This window comes from Salvelinus alpinus, chromosome 2 (genome assembly GCF_045679555.1).
Source record: "Salvelinus alpinus chromosome 2, SLU_Salpinus.1, whole genome shotgun sequence".
Lineage (NCBI taxonomy): Eukaryota > Metazoa > Chordata > Actinopteri > Salmoniformes > Salmonidae > Salvelinus > Salvelinus alpinus.
Genome location: NC_092087.1, coordinates 4134715 through 4151612, shown reverse-complemented (window position 1 = coordinate 4151612; position 16898 = coordinate 4134715). Strand labels below are relative to the sequence as shown.

At 45.1% G+C, this 16898-nt stretch overlaps 1 protein-coding gene across 17 annotated transcripts in view; it reads right to left on the bottom strand.

The window, feature by feature from the left end:
• LOC139553097 (plasma membrane calcium-transporting ATPase 2-like) overlaps nucleotides 1-16898 on the bottom strand; it is a 256276-nt gene that overhangs the window by 118269 nt on the left and 121109 nt on the right. For all 17 annotated transcript variants that reach the window (XM_071365060.1, XM_071365054.1, XM_071365079.1 and 14 more), the window contains exon 4: nucleotides 3050-3307. In XM_071365060.1, the coding sequence (XP_071221161.1) occupies nucleotides 3050-3307 (258 nt within the window). The remainder of the gene's footprint in view (nucleotides 1-3049; nucleotides 3308-16898) is intronic.

The following is a 16898-nucleotide window of genomic DNA, read 5'->3' as shown; positions in this document are numbered from 1 at the left end:
TTCGACTCTGTCAATCACCATATTCTTATCGGCAGACTCAGTAGCCTCGGTTTTTCTAATGACTGCCTTGCCTGGTTCACCAACTACTTTGCAGACAGAGTTCAGTGTGTCAAATCGGAGGGCATGTTGTCCGGTCCTCTGGCAGTCTCTATGGGGGTACCACAGGGTTCAATTCTCGGGCCGACTCTTTTCTCTGTATACATCAATGATGTTGCTCTTGCTGCGGGCGATTCCCTGATCCACCTCTACGCAGACGACACCATTCTATATACTTCCGGCCCTTCCTTGGACACTGTGCTATCTAACCTCCAAACGAGCTTCAATGCCATACAACACTCCTTCCGTGGCCTCCAACTGCTCTTAAACGCTAGTAAAACCAAATGCATGCTTTTCAACCGTTCGCTGCCTGCACCCGCACGCCCGACTAGCATCACCACCCTGGACGGTTCCGACCTAGAATATGTGGACATCTATAAGTACCTAGGTGTCTGGCTAGACTGCAAACTCTCCTTCCAGACTCATATCAAACATCTCCAATCCAAAATCAAATCAAGAATCGGCTTTCTATTCCGCAACAAAGCCTCCTTCACTCACGCCGCCAAACTTACCCTAGTAAAACTGACTATCCTACCGATCCTCGACTTCGGCGATGTCATCTACAAAATAGCTTCCAACACTCTACTCAGCAAACTGGATGCAGTTTATCACAGTGCCATTCGTTTTGTTACTAAAGCACCTTATACGACCCACCACTGCGACCTGTATGCCCTAGTCGGCTGGCCCTCGCTACATGTTCGTCGTCAGACCCACTGGCTCCAGGTCATCTACAAGGCTATGCTAGGTAAAGTGCCGCCTTATCTCAGTTCACTGGTCACGATGGCTACACCCACCCGCAGCACGCGCTCCAGCAGGTGTATCTCACTGATCATCCCTAAAGCTAAAACCTCATTTGGACGCCTTTCCTTCCAGTTCTCTGCTGCCTGCGACTGGAACGAATTGCAAAAATCTCTGAAGTTGGAGACTTTTATCTCCCTCAACAACTTTAAAAATCTGCTATCCGAGCAGCTAACCGATCGCTGCAGCTGTACATAGTCCATCTGTAAACTACCCACCCAATTTACCTACCTCACCCCCCATACTGCTTTTATTTATTTACTTTTCTGCTCTTTTGCACACCAGTATCTCTTCTTGCACATGATCATCTGATGATTTATCACTCCAGTGTTAATCTGCTAAATTGTAATTATTCGATTTATTGCCTACCTCATGCCTTTTGCACACATTGTATATAGATTCTCTTTTTTCTACCATGTTATTGACTTGTTTATTGTTTACTCCATGTGTAACTCTGTGTTGTCTGTTCACACTGCTATGCTTTATCTTGGCCAGGTCGCAGTTGCAAATGAGAACTTGTTCTCAACTAGCCTACCTGGTTAAATAAAGGTGAAATAAAAAATAAAAAAAAATTGTGGACAGATGGCACAGTGGTCTGAAGGTGTCTGTATGCTTCCAGCAGAAACAGTGTGGAAGAGTTTTTGCATATATTATGACTACATTTTGTGCTGTTTTTGTTCGTTTTGGACTTCGGTGAGGTTTTATTCCGGCTGTTTCGACACATAAAAAACATTCTCGAGAGAATCCTGGGCTTCCGAGTGGTGCAGCAGTCTAAGGCACTACATCTCAGTGCAAGAGATATCACTACAGCCCCTGGTACGATTCCAGGCTGAATCACATCCGGCCGTGATTTGGTGTCCCATAGGGCAACGCACAATTGGCCCAGCGTCGTCCGGGTTTGGCCGGGGTAGGCTCTCATTGTAAATAATAATTTGTTTTTTAATGACTTGCTTAGTTAAATAAAGGTTCTAGAATGAAGATTCTAGAACGAAGGTTCTAGAATGAAGATTCTAGAATGAAGGTTAAATAAATAATAACAAATCCAAAGTAGGTAGACTACACCCTTTCATCAGTGACTGGTCAACAGTAGGTATTATTCAAGTCTTTGTGGTCATTCAATGAGAGACAATGCTTTTTTCCCCCTCACTTTTCAAGCGAAGTTTCTGTTAAGGAAGTATGCGAGGACACTTGTTCAATCTGCCTAGCCGAGTTTATCTTAGCACCAGCTGGACTGAAGCATGCTGAAGCAGCTCCTGCCCCAGAGACTACAGGCCCTCCTTATTTCTGCCCCTTGTGGATGTCATTATTTGAACTGTCCAGTGTGAGTGGGGGTTTTATTGCATCTCGTTCCAGTCGCTAGCTGCAGCGGAATGAAAAGACGAGCGACCCAGGGATGCGTGTGCTTTGGGGACCTTTAACAGAATGTGACTGGCAGAACGGGTGTTGTATGTGGAGGATGAGGGCTGCAGTAGGTATCTCAAATAAGGAGGGGTGAGTTCTAAGAGGATTTTATAAATAAGCATCAATCAGTGGGTCTTGCGACGGGTATATAGAGATGACCAATTTACAGAGGAGTATAGAGCGCAGTGATGTGTCCTATAAGGAGCATTGGTGGCAAATCTGATGTCCGAATGGTGAAGAACATCTAGACACTCGAGAGGACCCTTACCTCGAGAGGACCCTTACCTCGAGAGTACCCTTACCTCGAGAGGACCCTTACCTCGAGAGTACCCTTACCTCGAGAGTACCCTTACCTCGAGAGGACCCTTACCTCGAGAGGACCCTTACCTCGAGAGGACCCTTACCTCGAGAGTACCCTTACCTCGAGAGGACCCTTACCTCGAGAGTACCGTTACCTCGAGAGTACCCTTACCTCGAGAGGACCCTTACCTCGAGAGGACCCTTACCTCGAGAGGACCCTTACTTCGAGAGGACCCTTACCTCGAGAGGACCCTTACTTCGAGAGGACCCTTACCTCGAGAGTACCCTTACCTCGAGAGGACCCTTACCTCGAGAAGACCCTTACCTCGAGTACCCCCCCTCATTATTCTTACCGAACCAAATTACCTTTGTGTTAGGAGATGTTCAGAACAAGCTTAAGGACAGAGAAAGCTTGTTGGATACTGTCACGGTGTAGGTTAGTTTCCATACGTACCATACTTGATTTGTGCGATGTCCCCGACCACGATGTCAGCAACCGGGAGCTGGATGACCTGAGCACCTCTGACCACCTGGAACTTCTGCTCCTGCTCGATGCGGCTCTGCAGCCCTCTGAACTGCTTCTCCTTGCTCCAGTCGTTGAAGGCCGTCACCAGAACCACACACACTACAGACAGCAAGATGGCCGCTCCCTCTATCCAGCCGGCCTCGGCCTCACCCTCGTCCTCGGCACCCGCCGCCGCTGTCCCACAGGCTGGGGGAGAAAGAGAGGGGTTTATATAGAGGTGATATGCAGACACACACTCAAAAATACTATTCAATGCTCTGTATCCAAAGACTACTACTAGTATCCAACATGTTACTTTGCATTATATTATATATTGAAGATATCCCTCTAGTGGTGTGGGAGCTGTGCTTTGGCAGAGTGGGTGGGGTTATATCCTTCCTGTTTGGCCCTGTCCGGGGGTATCCTCGGATGGGGCCACAGTGTCTCCTGACCCCTCCTGTCTCAGCCTCCAGTATTTATGCTGCAGTAGTTTATGTGTCGGGGGGCTAGGGTCAGTTGGTTATACCTGGAGTACTTCTCCTATCTTATCCAGTGTCCTGTGTGAATTTAAGTATGCTCTCTCTAATTCTCTCGTTCTCTCTTTCTTTCTCTCTCTCGGAGAACCTGAGCCCTAGGACCATACGTCACGGCAAACCGGGCATGATGACTCCTTGCTGTCCCCAGTCCACCTGGCCTTGCTGCTGTTCCAGTTTCAACTGTTCTGCCTGCTGTTATGGAACCCCTACCTGTTCAACTCTTAATGATCGGCTATGAAAAGCCAACTGACTTTTATTCCTGATTATTATTTGACCATGCTTGTCATTTATGAACATTTTGAAAATCTTGGCTCTCTCTAATTCTCTCCTTCTCTCTTTCTTTCTCTCTCTCGGAGGACCGGAGCCCTAGGACCATACGTCAGGACTACCGGGCATGATGACTCCTTGCTGTCCCCAGTCCGCCTGGCCCTGCTGCTATTCCAGTTTCAACTGTTCTGCCTGCAGTTATGGAACCCCTACCTGTCCCAGACCTGCTGTTTTCAATTCTTAATGATCGGCTATGAAAAGCCAACTGACATTTATTCCTGATTATTATTTGACCATGCTTGTCATTTATGAACATTTTGAAAATCTTGGCTCTCTCTAATTCTCTCCTTCTCTCTCTCTTTCTCTCTCTCGGAGGACCTGAGCCCTGGGACCGTGCGTCGGGGCTGCCGGGCGTGATGGCTCCTTGCTGTCCCCAGTCCACCTGGCCTTGCTGCTATTCCAGTTTCAGCTGTTCTGCCTGCGGTTATGGAACCGCCACCTGTCCCGGACCTGCTACTTTCAACTCTTGATGATCGGCTATGAAAAGCCAACTGAAAAGTATTCATGATTATTATTTGACCATGCTTGTCACTTATGAACATTTTGAACATCTTGGCATAGTTCTGTTATAATCTCCACCCGGCACAGCCAGAAGAGGACTGGCCACCCCTCATAGCCTGGTTCCTATCTAGGTTTCTTCCTAGGTTTTGGCCTTTCTAGGGAGTTTTTCCTAGCCACCGTGCTTCTACACCTGCATTGCTTGCTGTTTGGGGTTTTAGGCTGGGTGTCTGTACAGCACTTCGAGATATTAGCTGATGTACGAAGGGCTATATAAAATAAACTTGATTTGATTTGATATTCCTATTCGTACACACACTAATTAGCTCTTTTCATTTTTGGCATTATGTTCTATCATATACGCACGCACGCACGCACGCACGCACGCACGCACGCACGCACGCACGCACGCACACACACACGCACACACACACACACAGGAAAGCAGCATCCTGATCTTCTACTATACAGCATTGTGTTCTAATATACAGCATTGTGTTCTACTATACAGCATTGTGTTCTACTATACAGCATTGTGTTATTTTACTAAACACAGCAGTGTGTTATTTTACTAAACACAACATTGTGTTATTTTACTACTATACAGCATTGTGTTCTACTATACAGCATTGTGTTCTACTATACAGCATTGTGTTATTTTACTAAACACAGAAGTGTGTTATTTTACTAAACACAACATTGTGTTATTTTACTACTATACAGCATTGTGTTCTACTATACAGCATTGTGTTATTTTACTAAACACAGCATTGTGTTATTTTACTAAACACAGCATTGTGTTATTTTACTACTATACAGCATTGTGTTCTACTATAAAGCATTGTGTTATTTTACTAAACACAGCATTGTGTTATTTTACTAAACACAGCATTGTGTTATTTTACTACTATACAGCATTGTGTTCTACTAGACAGCATTGTGTTCTACTATACAGCAGTGTGTTCTACTATACAGCATTATGTTCTACTATACAGCATTGTGTTCTACTATACAGCATTATGTTCTACTACACAGCATTGTGTTATTTTACTACTATACAGCATTGTGTTCTACTATACAGCATTGTGTTCTACTATACAGCATTGTGTTCTACTATAAAGCATTGTGTTATTTTACTAAACACAGCATTGTGTTATTTTACTAAACACAGCATTGTGTTATTTTACTACTATACAGCATTGTGTTCTACTATACAGCATTGTGTTCTACTATACAGCAGTGTGTTCTACTATACAGCATTGTGTTCTACTATAAAGCATTGTGTTCTACTATACAGCATTGTGTTCTACTATACAGCATTGTGTTCAACTATACAGCATTGTGTTCAACTATACAGCATTGTGTTCTACTATACAGCATTGTGTTCTACTATACAGCATTGTGTTCTACTATACAGCATTGTGTTCTACTATACAGCATTGTGTTATACTATACAGCATTGTGTTCTACTATACAGCATTGTGTTCTACTATACAGCATTGTGATCTACTATACAGCATTGTGTTATTTTACTACTATACAGCATTGTGTTATTTTACTAAACACAGCAGTGTGTTATTTTACTACTATACAGAGTTGTGTTATTTTATTACTATACAGCATTGGGTTATTTTACTACTATACAGCATTGTGTTATTTTACTACTATACAGAGTTGTGTTATTTTACTACTATACAGCATTGTGTTATTTTACTACTATACAGCATTGTGTTATTTTACTACTATACAGCATTGTGTTCTACTATACAGCATTGTGTTATTTTACTACTATACAGAGTTGTGTTATTTTATTACTATACAGCATTGGGTTATTTTACTACTATACAGCATTGTGTTATTTTACTACTATACAGAGTTGTGTTATTTTACTACTATACAGCATTGTGTTATTTTACTACTATACAGAGTTGTGTTATTTTACTACTATACTGCATTGTGTTATTTTACTACTATACTGCATTGTGTTATTTTACTACTATACAGCATTGTGTTATTTTACTACTATACAGCATTGTATTCTACTATACTACATTGTGTTTTACTAAATACAGCATTGTGTTATTTTACTACTATACAGCATTGTGTTATTTTACTACTATACAGCATTGTGTTATTTTACTACTATACAGCATTGTGTTATTTTACTACTATAAAGCATTGTGTTATTTTACTACTATACAGCATTGCGTTCTACTATACAGCATTGTGTTATTTTACTACTATACAGCATTGTGTTATTTTACTACTATATAGCATTGTGTTATTTTACTACTATACAGCATTGTGTTATTTTACTACTATACAGCATTGTGTTATTTTACTACTATACTGCACAGATTTTGGATGGAAAGGGACCTTGGGCACAACCGGGAGAATATCGCCTCCCTCGTGAAGAGCTGGAGGCAGCGAAAGCCGAGAGGAGGCGATATGAGGAGACAGCACGGAGGCAAGGCTGGAAGCCCACAAGTACAATCCAAAAATTAGAGGTAGTGGGCCGAGGGCAGGTAGGAGACCTGCGCCCACTTCCCAGGCTAACCGTGGAGAGCGGGAGTACGGGCGGACACCGTGTTACGCAGTAGAGCGCACGGTGTCTCCTGTACGTGTTCATAGCCCGGTGCGGGTTATTCCACCTCCCCGCACTGGTAGGGCTAGATTGGGCATTGAGCCAGGTGCCATGAAGCCGGCTCAACGCGTCTGGTCTCCAGTGCGTCTCCTCGGGCCGGCTTACATGGCACCAGCCTTACGCATGGTGTCCCCGGTTCGCCTACATAGCCCGGTGCGGGTTATTCCACCTCCGCGCACTGGGCGGGCGACGGGGACCATTCAACCAGGTAAGGTTGGGCAGGCTCGGTGCACAAGGGAGTCAGTACTTCTGCACGGTCCGGTATTTCCGGCGCCACCTTCCCGCCCCAGCCCAGTACCACCAGTGCCTACACCACGCACCAGGCTTCCAGTGTGTCTCCAGAGCCCTGTTCCTCCTCCACGCACTCGTCCAATGGTGCGTGTCTCCCGCCCATTACCACCGGTGCCTACGCCACGCACCAAGTCTCCTGTGCGTCTCCAGAGTCCTGTGCATCCTGTTGCTGCTCCCCGCACTAGCCTTGAAGTGCGTGTCCCCAGCCCGGTACCACCAGTGCCGGCACAACGCACTAGGCCTAATGTGCGTATCCAGGGTCCAGTATGCCCTGTTCCTTCTCCCCGCATTAGCCTTGAGATGCGTGTCTCCAGCCCGGTACCACCAGTTCCGGCACCACGCACCAGGCCTACAGTGCGCCTCATCCGGCAGGAGCCATCCGTCTCCCCAGCGCCATCTGAACCATCCGTCTCCCCAGCGCCATCTGAGCCATCCGTCTCCCCAGCGCCATCTGAGCCATCCGTCTCCCCAGCGCCATCTGAGCCATCCGTCTCCCCAGCGCCATCTGAGCCATCCGTCTCCCCAGCGCCATCTGAGCCATCCGTCTGCCCAGCGCCGTCTGAGCCATCCGTCTGCCCAGCGCCGTCTGAGCCATCCGTCTGCCCAGTGCCGTCTGAGCCATCCGTCTGTCCCGAGCCGTTAGAGCCGCCCGTCTGTCCCGAGCCGTCAGAGCCGTTCGTCAGTCAGGATCTGCCAGAGCCGCCAACCAGACAGGATCTGCCAGAGCCGCCAACCAGACAGGATCTGCCAGAGCCGCCAACCAGACAGGATCTGCCAGAGCCGCCAACCAGACAGGATCTGCCAGAGCCGCCAACCAGACAGGATCTGCCAGAGCCGCCAACCAGACAGGATCTGCCAGAGCCGCCAGCGAGCCATGAGTGTCCAGAGCCGTCAGCCAGCCATTAACGTCCAGAGCCGTCAGCCTGCCAGGAGCGTCGAGAGCAGTCAGCCTGCCATGAGCGTCCAGAGCCGTCAGCCTGCCATGAGCGTCCAGAGCCGTCAGCCTGCCATGATCGTCCAGAGCCGTCAGCCAGCCATGAGCGTCCAGAGCCGTCAGCCAGCCATGAGCGTCCAGAGCCGTCAGCCAGCCATGAGCGTCCAGAGCCGTCAGCCAGCCATGGGCAGCCAGAGTCGCCCGCCAGCCATGGGCAGCCAGAGTCGCCCGCCAGCCATGGGCAGCCAGAGTCGCCCGCCAGCCATGGGCAGCCAGAGTCGCCCGCCAGCCATGGGCAGCCAGAGTCGCCCGCCAGCCATGGGCAGCCAGAGTCGCCAGTCAGCCGGGATCGGCTGAATCCGCCAGTCAGCCAGGATCTACCAGAGACACCGAAGCGGATATTGACAATGCTGGAGTGGGGGCCACGTCCCGCACCCGAGCCGCCGCCATATTAGGGCCCACCCCGGACCCTCCCTTTATATGTCAGGTTTCGCGGCCGGAGTCCGCACCTTTTGGGGGGGGTACTGTCACGCCCTGGCCTTAGTATTATTTGTTTTCTTTATTATTTTAGTTAGGTCAGGGTGTGACATGGGGTATGTGTGTGTTTTGGGTGATTATATGGTATAGGGGGTATAGTTGGTTAGAGTGTATGGGTTTGTGTTGAGTGAATGTTTCTAGGGAAGTCTATGGTTGAGTGAATGTGTCTAGTTATGTCTATGGTTGCCTGAGTGGTTCTCAATCAAAGACAGATGTTTTTCATTTGTCTCTGATTGGGAGCCATATTTAAGGTGGCCATAGGCATCATGTATTTGTGGGTAATTGTCTATGTCTATGTTGCATGTGTGCACGTAGTTTGTATTAGCTTCACGATCGTTTGTTGTTTTTGTTAGTTTGTTAAAGTGTTTCGTGTCGTGTTCTTTCATCTTCGTTAATAAAGAGAAGATGTATCACTATCACGCTGCGCCTTGGTCCGTCTCTCCACACGATCGTGACAACTATACAGCATTGTGTTATTTTACTACTATACAGCATTGTGTTATTTTACTACTATACAGCATTGTGTTATTTTACTACTATACAGCATTGTGTTATTTTACTACTATATAGCATTGTGTTATTTTACTACTATACAGCATTGTGTTATTTTACTACTATATAGCATTGTGTTATTTTACTACTATACAGCATTGTGTTATTTTACTACTATACAGCATTGTGTTATTTTACTACTATACAGCATTGTGTTATTTTACTACTATACAGCATTGTGTTATTTTACTACTATACAGCATTGTGTTATTTTACTACTATACAGCATTGTGTTATTTTACTACTATACAGCATTGTGTTATTTTACTACTATATAGCATTGTGTTATTTTACTACTATACAGCATTGTGTTATTTTACTACTATACAGCATTGTGTTATTTTACTACTATACAGCATTGTGTTATTTTACTACTATACAGCATTGTGTTATTTTACTACTATACAGCATTGTGTTATTTTACTACTATACAGCATTGTGTTATTTTACTACTATACAGCATTGTGTTATTTTACTACTATATAGCATTGTGTTATTTTACTACTATACAGCATTGTGTTATTTTACTACTATACTGCACCTCGTTTTACTAAACACAGAAGAAACAGTAAAGCACTAACTCTATGGGAACACGAATAACATAAAACACTGACTTACTACTGTCACGTTCTGACCTTTATTTCCTTTGTTTTGTCTTTATTTAGTATGGTCAGGGCGTGAGTTGGGGTGGGCGGTCTATGTTTGTATTTCTATGTTTTCCTATTTCTGTGTTTGGCCTGATATGGTTCTCAATCAGAGGCAGGTGTTTTGTGTTGTCTCTGATTGGGAACCATATTTAGGTAGCCTGTTTTGTGTTGGGTTTTGTGGGTGGTTGTCTTCAGTCTTCGTGTGTCTGCACCAGACAGAACTGTTTCGGTTTTTCCACATTTGTTGTTTTTTTGTATTTTGAGTGTTCACTTCTATTAAATCAAGATGAACAATTACCACGCTGCACATTGGTCCTCCGATCCTTCTAACTTCTCCTCCTCGGACGAGGAGGAAGACGAAAGCCGTTACAACTACACTACTAACGAAAAGTCACATCAACCAGAAAACATATCCCCGGCATTGTCTCTCCACAGCAGTCTAAACACCATCGCTGTTTAGCAGAAACCCCACAGGGAATACAGTACAAGTCTCAAAGTGAAAGTGTCTTTAGGTAATGAACATGTTCCTGTAGGAGCCTAGATTCACTCATACGGACACTGTCTTTCTAGCATATTTAAACATTGGTATAGTGAAGAGATCACAATGAACGGGAGTAGCAATATTTGGTTGTAGGCGAAGACACTGTAAAGGGTAATCCACTAGGGAGTGTGTATTCCAAGCACCACAGAGACAGATTAATTAAAACTACTGTCTGTTTGGGAATAAATGGAGGGATCCCAGCAAACAGAGAAACATTCCCAGAACATTAGATTCACGTTAAGTTCTAGTAAGGGTTTTAACTCACGTTAGGATAACATCCCCAAAACATTTGCAGAATGTTTTTGATAACAACATGATTAAAGGTCCAATGCAGCAATTTTCATCTCAATATCAAATTATTTCTGGGTAACAATTAAGTACATAAAAAAAAAATGGTAATAGCAAAGAGCAAAATCATTGAATACAGTCTTACATGTACACAGGATATGAAGAGAATGGGAAACATTTTTATAACTCATGAATTGTGTGTCCTGATTGAGCATATTCGACTGAAAAATAACCACAGCTATCCCTTGGTATCGCAGAGGGTAAATTATCTGGCTAAAAATCTGAAGGTTCCAGCTTCAATCCCACATTATTCTTTAACCATCTTTATTTTTTTTTAAACCTGTGAAATTGATGCTCAGATATACTCTACTAAACAAAGAGGATGTCTTTATTTCACCCAGATGCATAAATTCAGTCAGAAATGCATCATTTAGACTAATTGTGAAAAAATTTACATGATTTACATTATGTAAAAAATGTACTGTTCCATTATTTTGAAAACACACACGATATAATTCCTTCTTTGAGACGCTTGACATGATCCCTCTCTGTCTTATTTTTAATGATCTGAACCTGAAAAAGTGATCCTAGATCAGCACTCATAGTCCTGGATACCTTGTAAATATGGGCCCAGAAGTGATGGTGACTAACCCAGTTACCAGTAGATCCCAGGGTTAGTTACGTCTAAGAAGGAAGCGTACAATTCCTGATTACTGGATACAGGAATACTGCTATGGCTAAACTTTATACTGAAAAAAAGATGATGAAAGAGAGATTCCCTGGTGGCGCAGAAGTTTGAACAGGTTCAATCCTCACATGTTCAGATTGTCAACATATGACGTGTAAAAAAAAAATGTGGTTGTTTATATGATTAAATGTTGTGCAAATGTCCTGTGAATTAAATTGAAATGTCATGTTTCTCTACATCACCTATAATACTACTGCAACGTGCTGTTGGCTGGGCTCTCCGCTTGTGCCATCAAACCCTTGCTCCTCATACAGAACCCTGCAACCTGCCTGGTTGTCACCTTTCTCCACTGGCGTCCAGCCAAAGCTTGCATCCACTACAAGACCATGGTGCCCAATGGTGGAACCAGCTTCCTCTCCAGCTCACACTCTCAAACACATAGATCCCCTGAACGCAGCTCACTCTCCAGATCCCAATCACCTGAATTCTGAACACCTGTTCACACACACCTGTATGTCATTATCACACACCATTTAGTTCAGTTCTGTACACCCCATCACTGTGAGGTCTTGTTTGTTTTGTGACACACGTCTTTAAGAGCTCTGTTTTCCCCGTGATTTACGCTTCCCGTGTATGATAGTTTTTGCCTGCCTCACTAACGACTCCTTTTGCCTATTCCCTGCCTGTACTTTAGCCTATCGGATTACCTGTTATCAACCGTTTGCCTGACCTCCCGGATGACGTTACTAGCCTATTCCCTGCCTGTACTGTTGCCCTTTTGGACCCCTTGTGTATGACCTTCTTGTAACGACTCTCCTCTTCTTCTGACGAGGAGTAAGAGATATCAGACCAATGTGCAGCGTGGTAAGTGTCCATTTTAAATATATAAAACTGAACACTACAAAAATAACAAAGTGAATGAACAAACGAAAATCGAAACAGTCCCGTATTGTACAGACACAGGAAACAACCACCCACAAAACACAAAGGAAAACAGGCTACGTAAATATGGCTCCCAATCAGAGACAACGACTTACACCTGCCTCTGATTGAGAACCATACTAGGCCAAACACATAGAAATAGAACAACAGAACAAAACATAGAAAAACAACATAGAATGCCCACCCCAACTCACGCTCTGAACAAACTAAAATAAAGACATAAAAAAGGAACTAAGGTCAGAACGTGACACTTCTGCCTCCTCCTGTGGTCCTTTACAAATATACACCTACTGCGCCCTGCGCTTGAAACCAGCTCTCTGTCTCCCATCGTGTTCATTACACTAAATATATATTGCTTGAACGTCAATTAAACATTATGTTAAACCTAAAACAAATATGCTATGACCTTATTTGGAAATTGTGCAACATTGTGGCAATATTCTTGCAGCATCCCAGACAACTCCCATCTTAATTAAATGTTCTGGGAACGTTAAAGAACGTAAAGCAGGTATTCTGTTAATTCTTACAACATTATAGGAATGTTGTCACATTCCTGTAACAACAAAGGAATGTTTTTTTGCAGCCTGATACAAACATTATCTGAATGTCAGCACAACTGGACAGTTTGTGTGTTTTGGGAACATATATTTTGTGATGACCCCAAAATGTTCTCACCAGACTGTTCCTTAAAACGAATGAAAACATTCGGGGAACCTTTAAAAAATAACAGATTAATTTTGTTCTAAGAACATTCTTGCAACATCTGGTGAATGTGTTATACAAACATTCTGTGGTCTGACTGGAAAGTTGTTGTGTTGTGAGAACATTTGGCGCGACATTAAGAATGTTCTGGGAACTTTCACAGAATCAATTTTGGGTTTGCTGGGGTGTGTGTTACGTAATAATAACCTTTTAGAGTTATTCACCAAGTAATTTCTCGTGGACAGATGCACGTAACATAAATGGTAGTAGCATCTGTCGACAGACTGTGGGATGTGACGACTAATGAGGAACTTTGATTCGGTGTGATGATTTTTAATCACTGATCATTGGACAAAATGCCGATTTTACAGGTGCCTCCATCTTTTGAATTTTGGAAGGGGATATTTGTGCCCTAGACAGGAGACTGGCTGAGAGTTTCCTTTTAGAGGGAATGAGACTGGCTGAGAGTTTCCTTTTAGAGGGAAGGAGACTGGCTGAGAGTTTCCTTTTAGAGGGGTGGAGACTGGCTGAGAGTTTCCTTTTAGAGGGGTGGAGACTGGCTGAGTTAGTCCTTTTAGAGGGGTGGAGACTGGCTGAGTTATTCATTTTAGAGGGGTGGAGACTGGCTGAGAGTTTCCTTTTAGAGGGGTGGAGACTGGCTGAGAGTTTCCTTTTAGAGAGGTGGAGACTGGTTGAGTTAGTCCTTTTAGAGAGGTGGAGACTGGCTGAGAGTTTCCTTTTAGAGGGGTGGAGACTGGCTGAGTTTTCCTTTTAGAGGGGTGGAGCCTGGCTGAGAGTTTCCTTTTAGAGAGGTGGAGACTGGCTGAGAGTTTCCTTTTAGAGGGGTGGAGACTGGCTGAGAGTTTCCTTTTAGAGAGGTGGAGACTGGCTGAGAGTTTCCTTTTAGAGGGGTGGAGACTGGCTGAGAGTTTCCTTTTAGAGGGGTGGAGACTGGCTGAGTTATTTCTTTTAGAGGGGTGGAGCCTGGCTGAGAGTTTCCTTTTAGAGGGGTGGAGACTGGTTGAGTTAGTCCTTTTAGAGGGGTGGAGACTGACTGAGAGTTTCCTTTTAGAGGGGTGGAGACTGGCTGAGAGTTTCCTTTTAGAGGGGTGGAGACTGGCTGAGTTATTTATTTTAGAGGGGTGGAGCCTGGCTGAGAGTTTCCTTTTAGAGAGGTGGAGACTGGCTGAGAGTTTCCTTTTAGAGGGGTGGAGACTGGCTGAGTTATTTCTTTTAGAGGGGTGGAGACTGGCTGAGAGTTTCCTTTTAGAGGGGTGGAGACTGGCTGAGAGTTTCCTTTTAGAGGGGTGGAGACTGGCTGAGTTATTACTTTTAGAGGGGTGGAGACTGGCTGAGTTATTCCTTTTAGAGGGGTGGAGACTGGCTGAGAGTTTCCTTTTAGAGCGGTGGAGACTGGCTGAGTTAGTCCTTTTAGAGGGGTGGAGACTGGCTGAGAGTTTCCTTTTAGAGGGGTGGAGACTGTCTGAGTTTCCTTTTAGAGAGGTGGAGACTGACTGAGAGTTTCCTTTTAGAGGGGTGGAGACTGGCTGAGAGTTTCCTTTTAGAGGGGTGGAGACTGGCTGAGTTATTCCTTTTAGAGGGGTGGAGCCTGGCTGAGAGTTTCCTTTTAGAGGGGTGGAGACTGGCTGAGAGTTTCCTTTTAGAGGGGTGGAGACTGTCTGAGTTTCCTTTTAGAGAGGTGGAGACTGACTGAGAGTTTCCTTTTAGAGGGGTGGAGACTGGCTGAGAGTTTCCTTTTAGAGGGGTGGAGACTGGCTGAGAGTTTCCTTTTAGAGCGTTGGAGACTGGCTGAGTTAGTCCTTTTAGAGGCGTGGAAACTGGCTGAGAGTTTCCTTTTAGAGGGGTGGAGACTGTCTGAGTTTCCTTTTAGAGAGGTGGAAACTGACTGAGAGTTTCCTTTTAGAGGGGTGGAGACTGGCTGAGAGTTTCCTTTTAGAGGGGTGGAGACTGGCTGAGTTATTCCTTTTAGAGGGGTGGAGCCTGGCTGAGAGTTTCCTTTTAGAGGGGTGGAGACTGGCTGAGAGTTTCCTTTTAGAGGGGTGGAGACTGGCTGAGTTTCCTTTTAGAGAGGTGGAGACTGACTGAGAGTTTCCTTTTAGAGGGGTGGAGACTGGCTGAGAGTTTCCTTTTAGAGGGGTGGAGACTGGCTGAGAGTTTCCTTTTAGAGGGGTGGAGACTGGCTGAGAGTTTCCTTTTAGAGAGGTGGAGACTGGCTGAGAGTTTCCTTTTAGAGGGGTGGAGACTGGCTGAGAGTTTCCTTTTAGAGAGGTGGAGACTGGCTGAGTTATTCCTTTTAGAGGGGTGGAGACTGGCTGAGAGTTTCCTTTTAGAGGGGTGGAGACTGGCTGAGAGTTTCCTTTTAGAGAGGTGGAGACTGGCTGAGTTTCCTTTTAGAGGGGTGGAGACTGGCTGAGTTAGTCCTTTTAGAGGGGTGGAGACTGTCTGAGTTTCCTTTTAGAGAGGTGGAGACTGGCTGAGTTAGTCCTTTTAGAGGGGTGGAGACTGGCTGAGAGTTTCCTTTTAGAGGGGTGGAGACTGGCTGAGAGTTTCCTTTTAGAGGGGTGGAGCCTGGCTGAGAGTTTCCTTTTAGAGAGGTGGAGACTGGCTGAGAGTTTCCTTTTACAGGGGTGGAGACTGGCTGAGAGTTTCCTTTTAGAGGGGTGGAGACTGGCTGAGTTTCCTTTTAGAGAGGTGGAGACTGGCTGAGAGTTTCCTTTTAGAGGGGTGGAGACTGGCTGAGAGTTTCCTTTTAGAGGGGTCTAGACTGGCTGAGAGTTTCCTTTTAGAGAGGTGGAGACTGGCTGAGAGTTTCCTTTTAGAGGGGTGGAGACTGGTTGAGTTATTCCTTTTAGAGGGGTGGAGACTGGCTGAGTTAGTCCTTTTAGAGGGGTGGAGACTGGCTGAGTTAGTCCTTTTAGAGAGGTGGAGACTGGCTGAGTTTTCCTTTTAGAGGGGTGGAGACTGGCTGAGAGTTTCCTTTTAGAGAGGTGGAGACTGGTTGAGAGTTTCCTTTTAGAGGGGTGGAGACTGGCTGAGAGTTTCCTTTTAGAGGGGTGGAGACTGGCTGAGAGTTTCCTTTTAGAGGGGTGGAGACTGGCTGAGAGTTTCCTTTTAGAGGGGTGGAGACTGGCTGAGAGTTTCCTTTTAGAGGGGTGGAGACTGGCTGAGAGTTTCCTTTTAGAGGGGTGGAGACTGGCTGAGAGTTTCCTTTTAGAGGGGTGGAGACTGGCTGAGAGTTTCCTTTTAGAGAGGAGGAGAATTCTCTTGTCTCGTTAGTATATTTTCTAGCACGTCTCCCCCCAGAACTTAATCGTGCATCTGACCCACTGAATACACATTACTGCAACCAGTATTACCCTAACCATATCAGACAGCAACATAGATTACACAAGGGGTTCTGAACCTGGTGGAGATGTATGGATAAGCCTCGGGCTAGCGGGCTAGCGGGCTAGCTTAATACATGAACCATTGGTGGGGTACTGGCTTTTCCACAGGGGGACTCATAAGAACATAGAAGATCAGTTCCACATGAGGAGATACTTTAGAACAACTGCAGTTCAGAACTGTGAATGAATGAGTCTCCAATGGTACAGCCTAAAGCTGACATGTCTACCTGATTACCCTCTTGTACTAAACTGTGATGGTATATT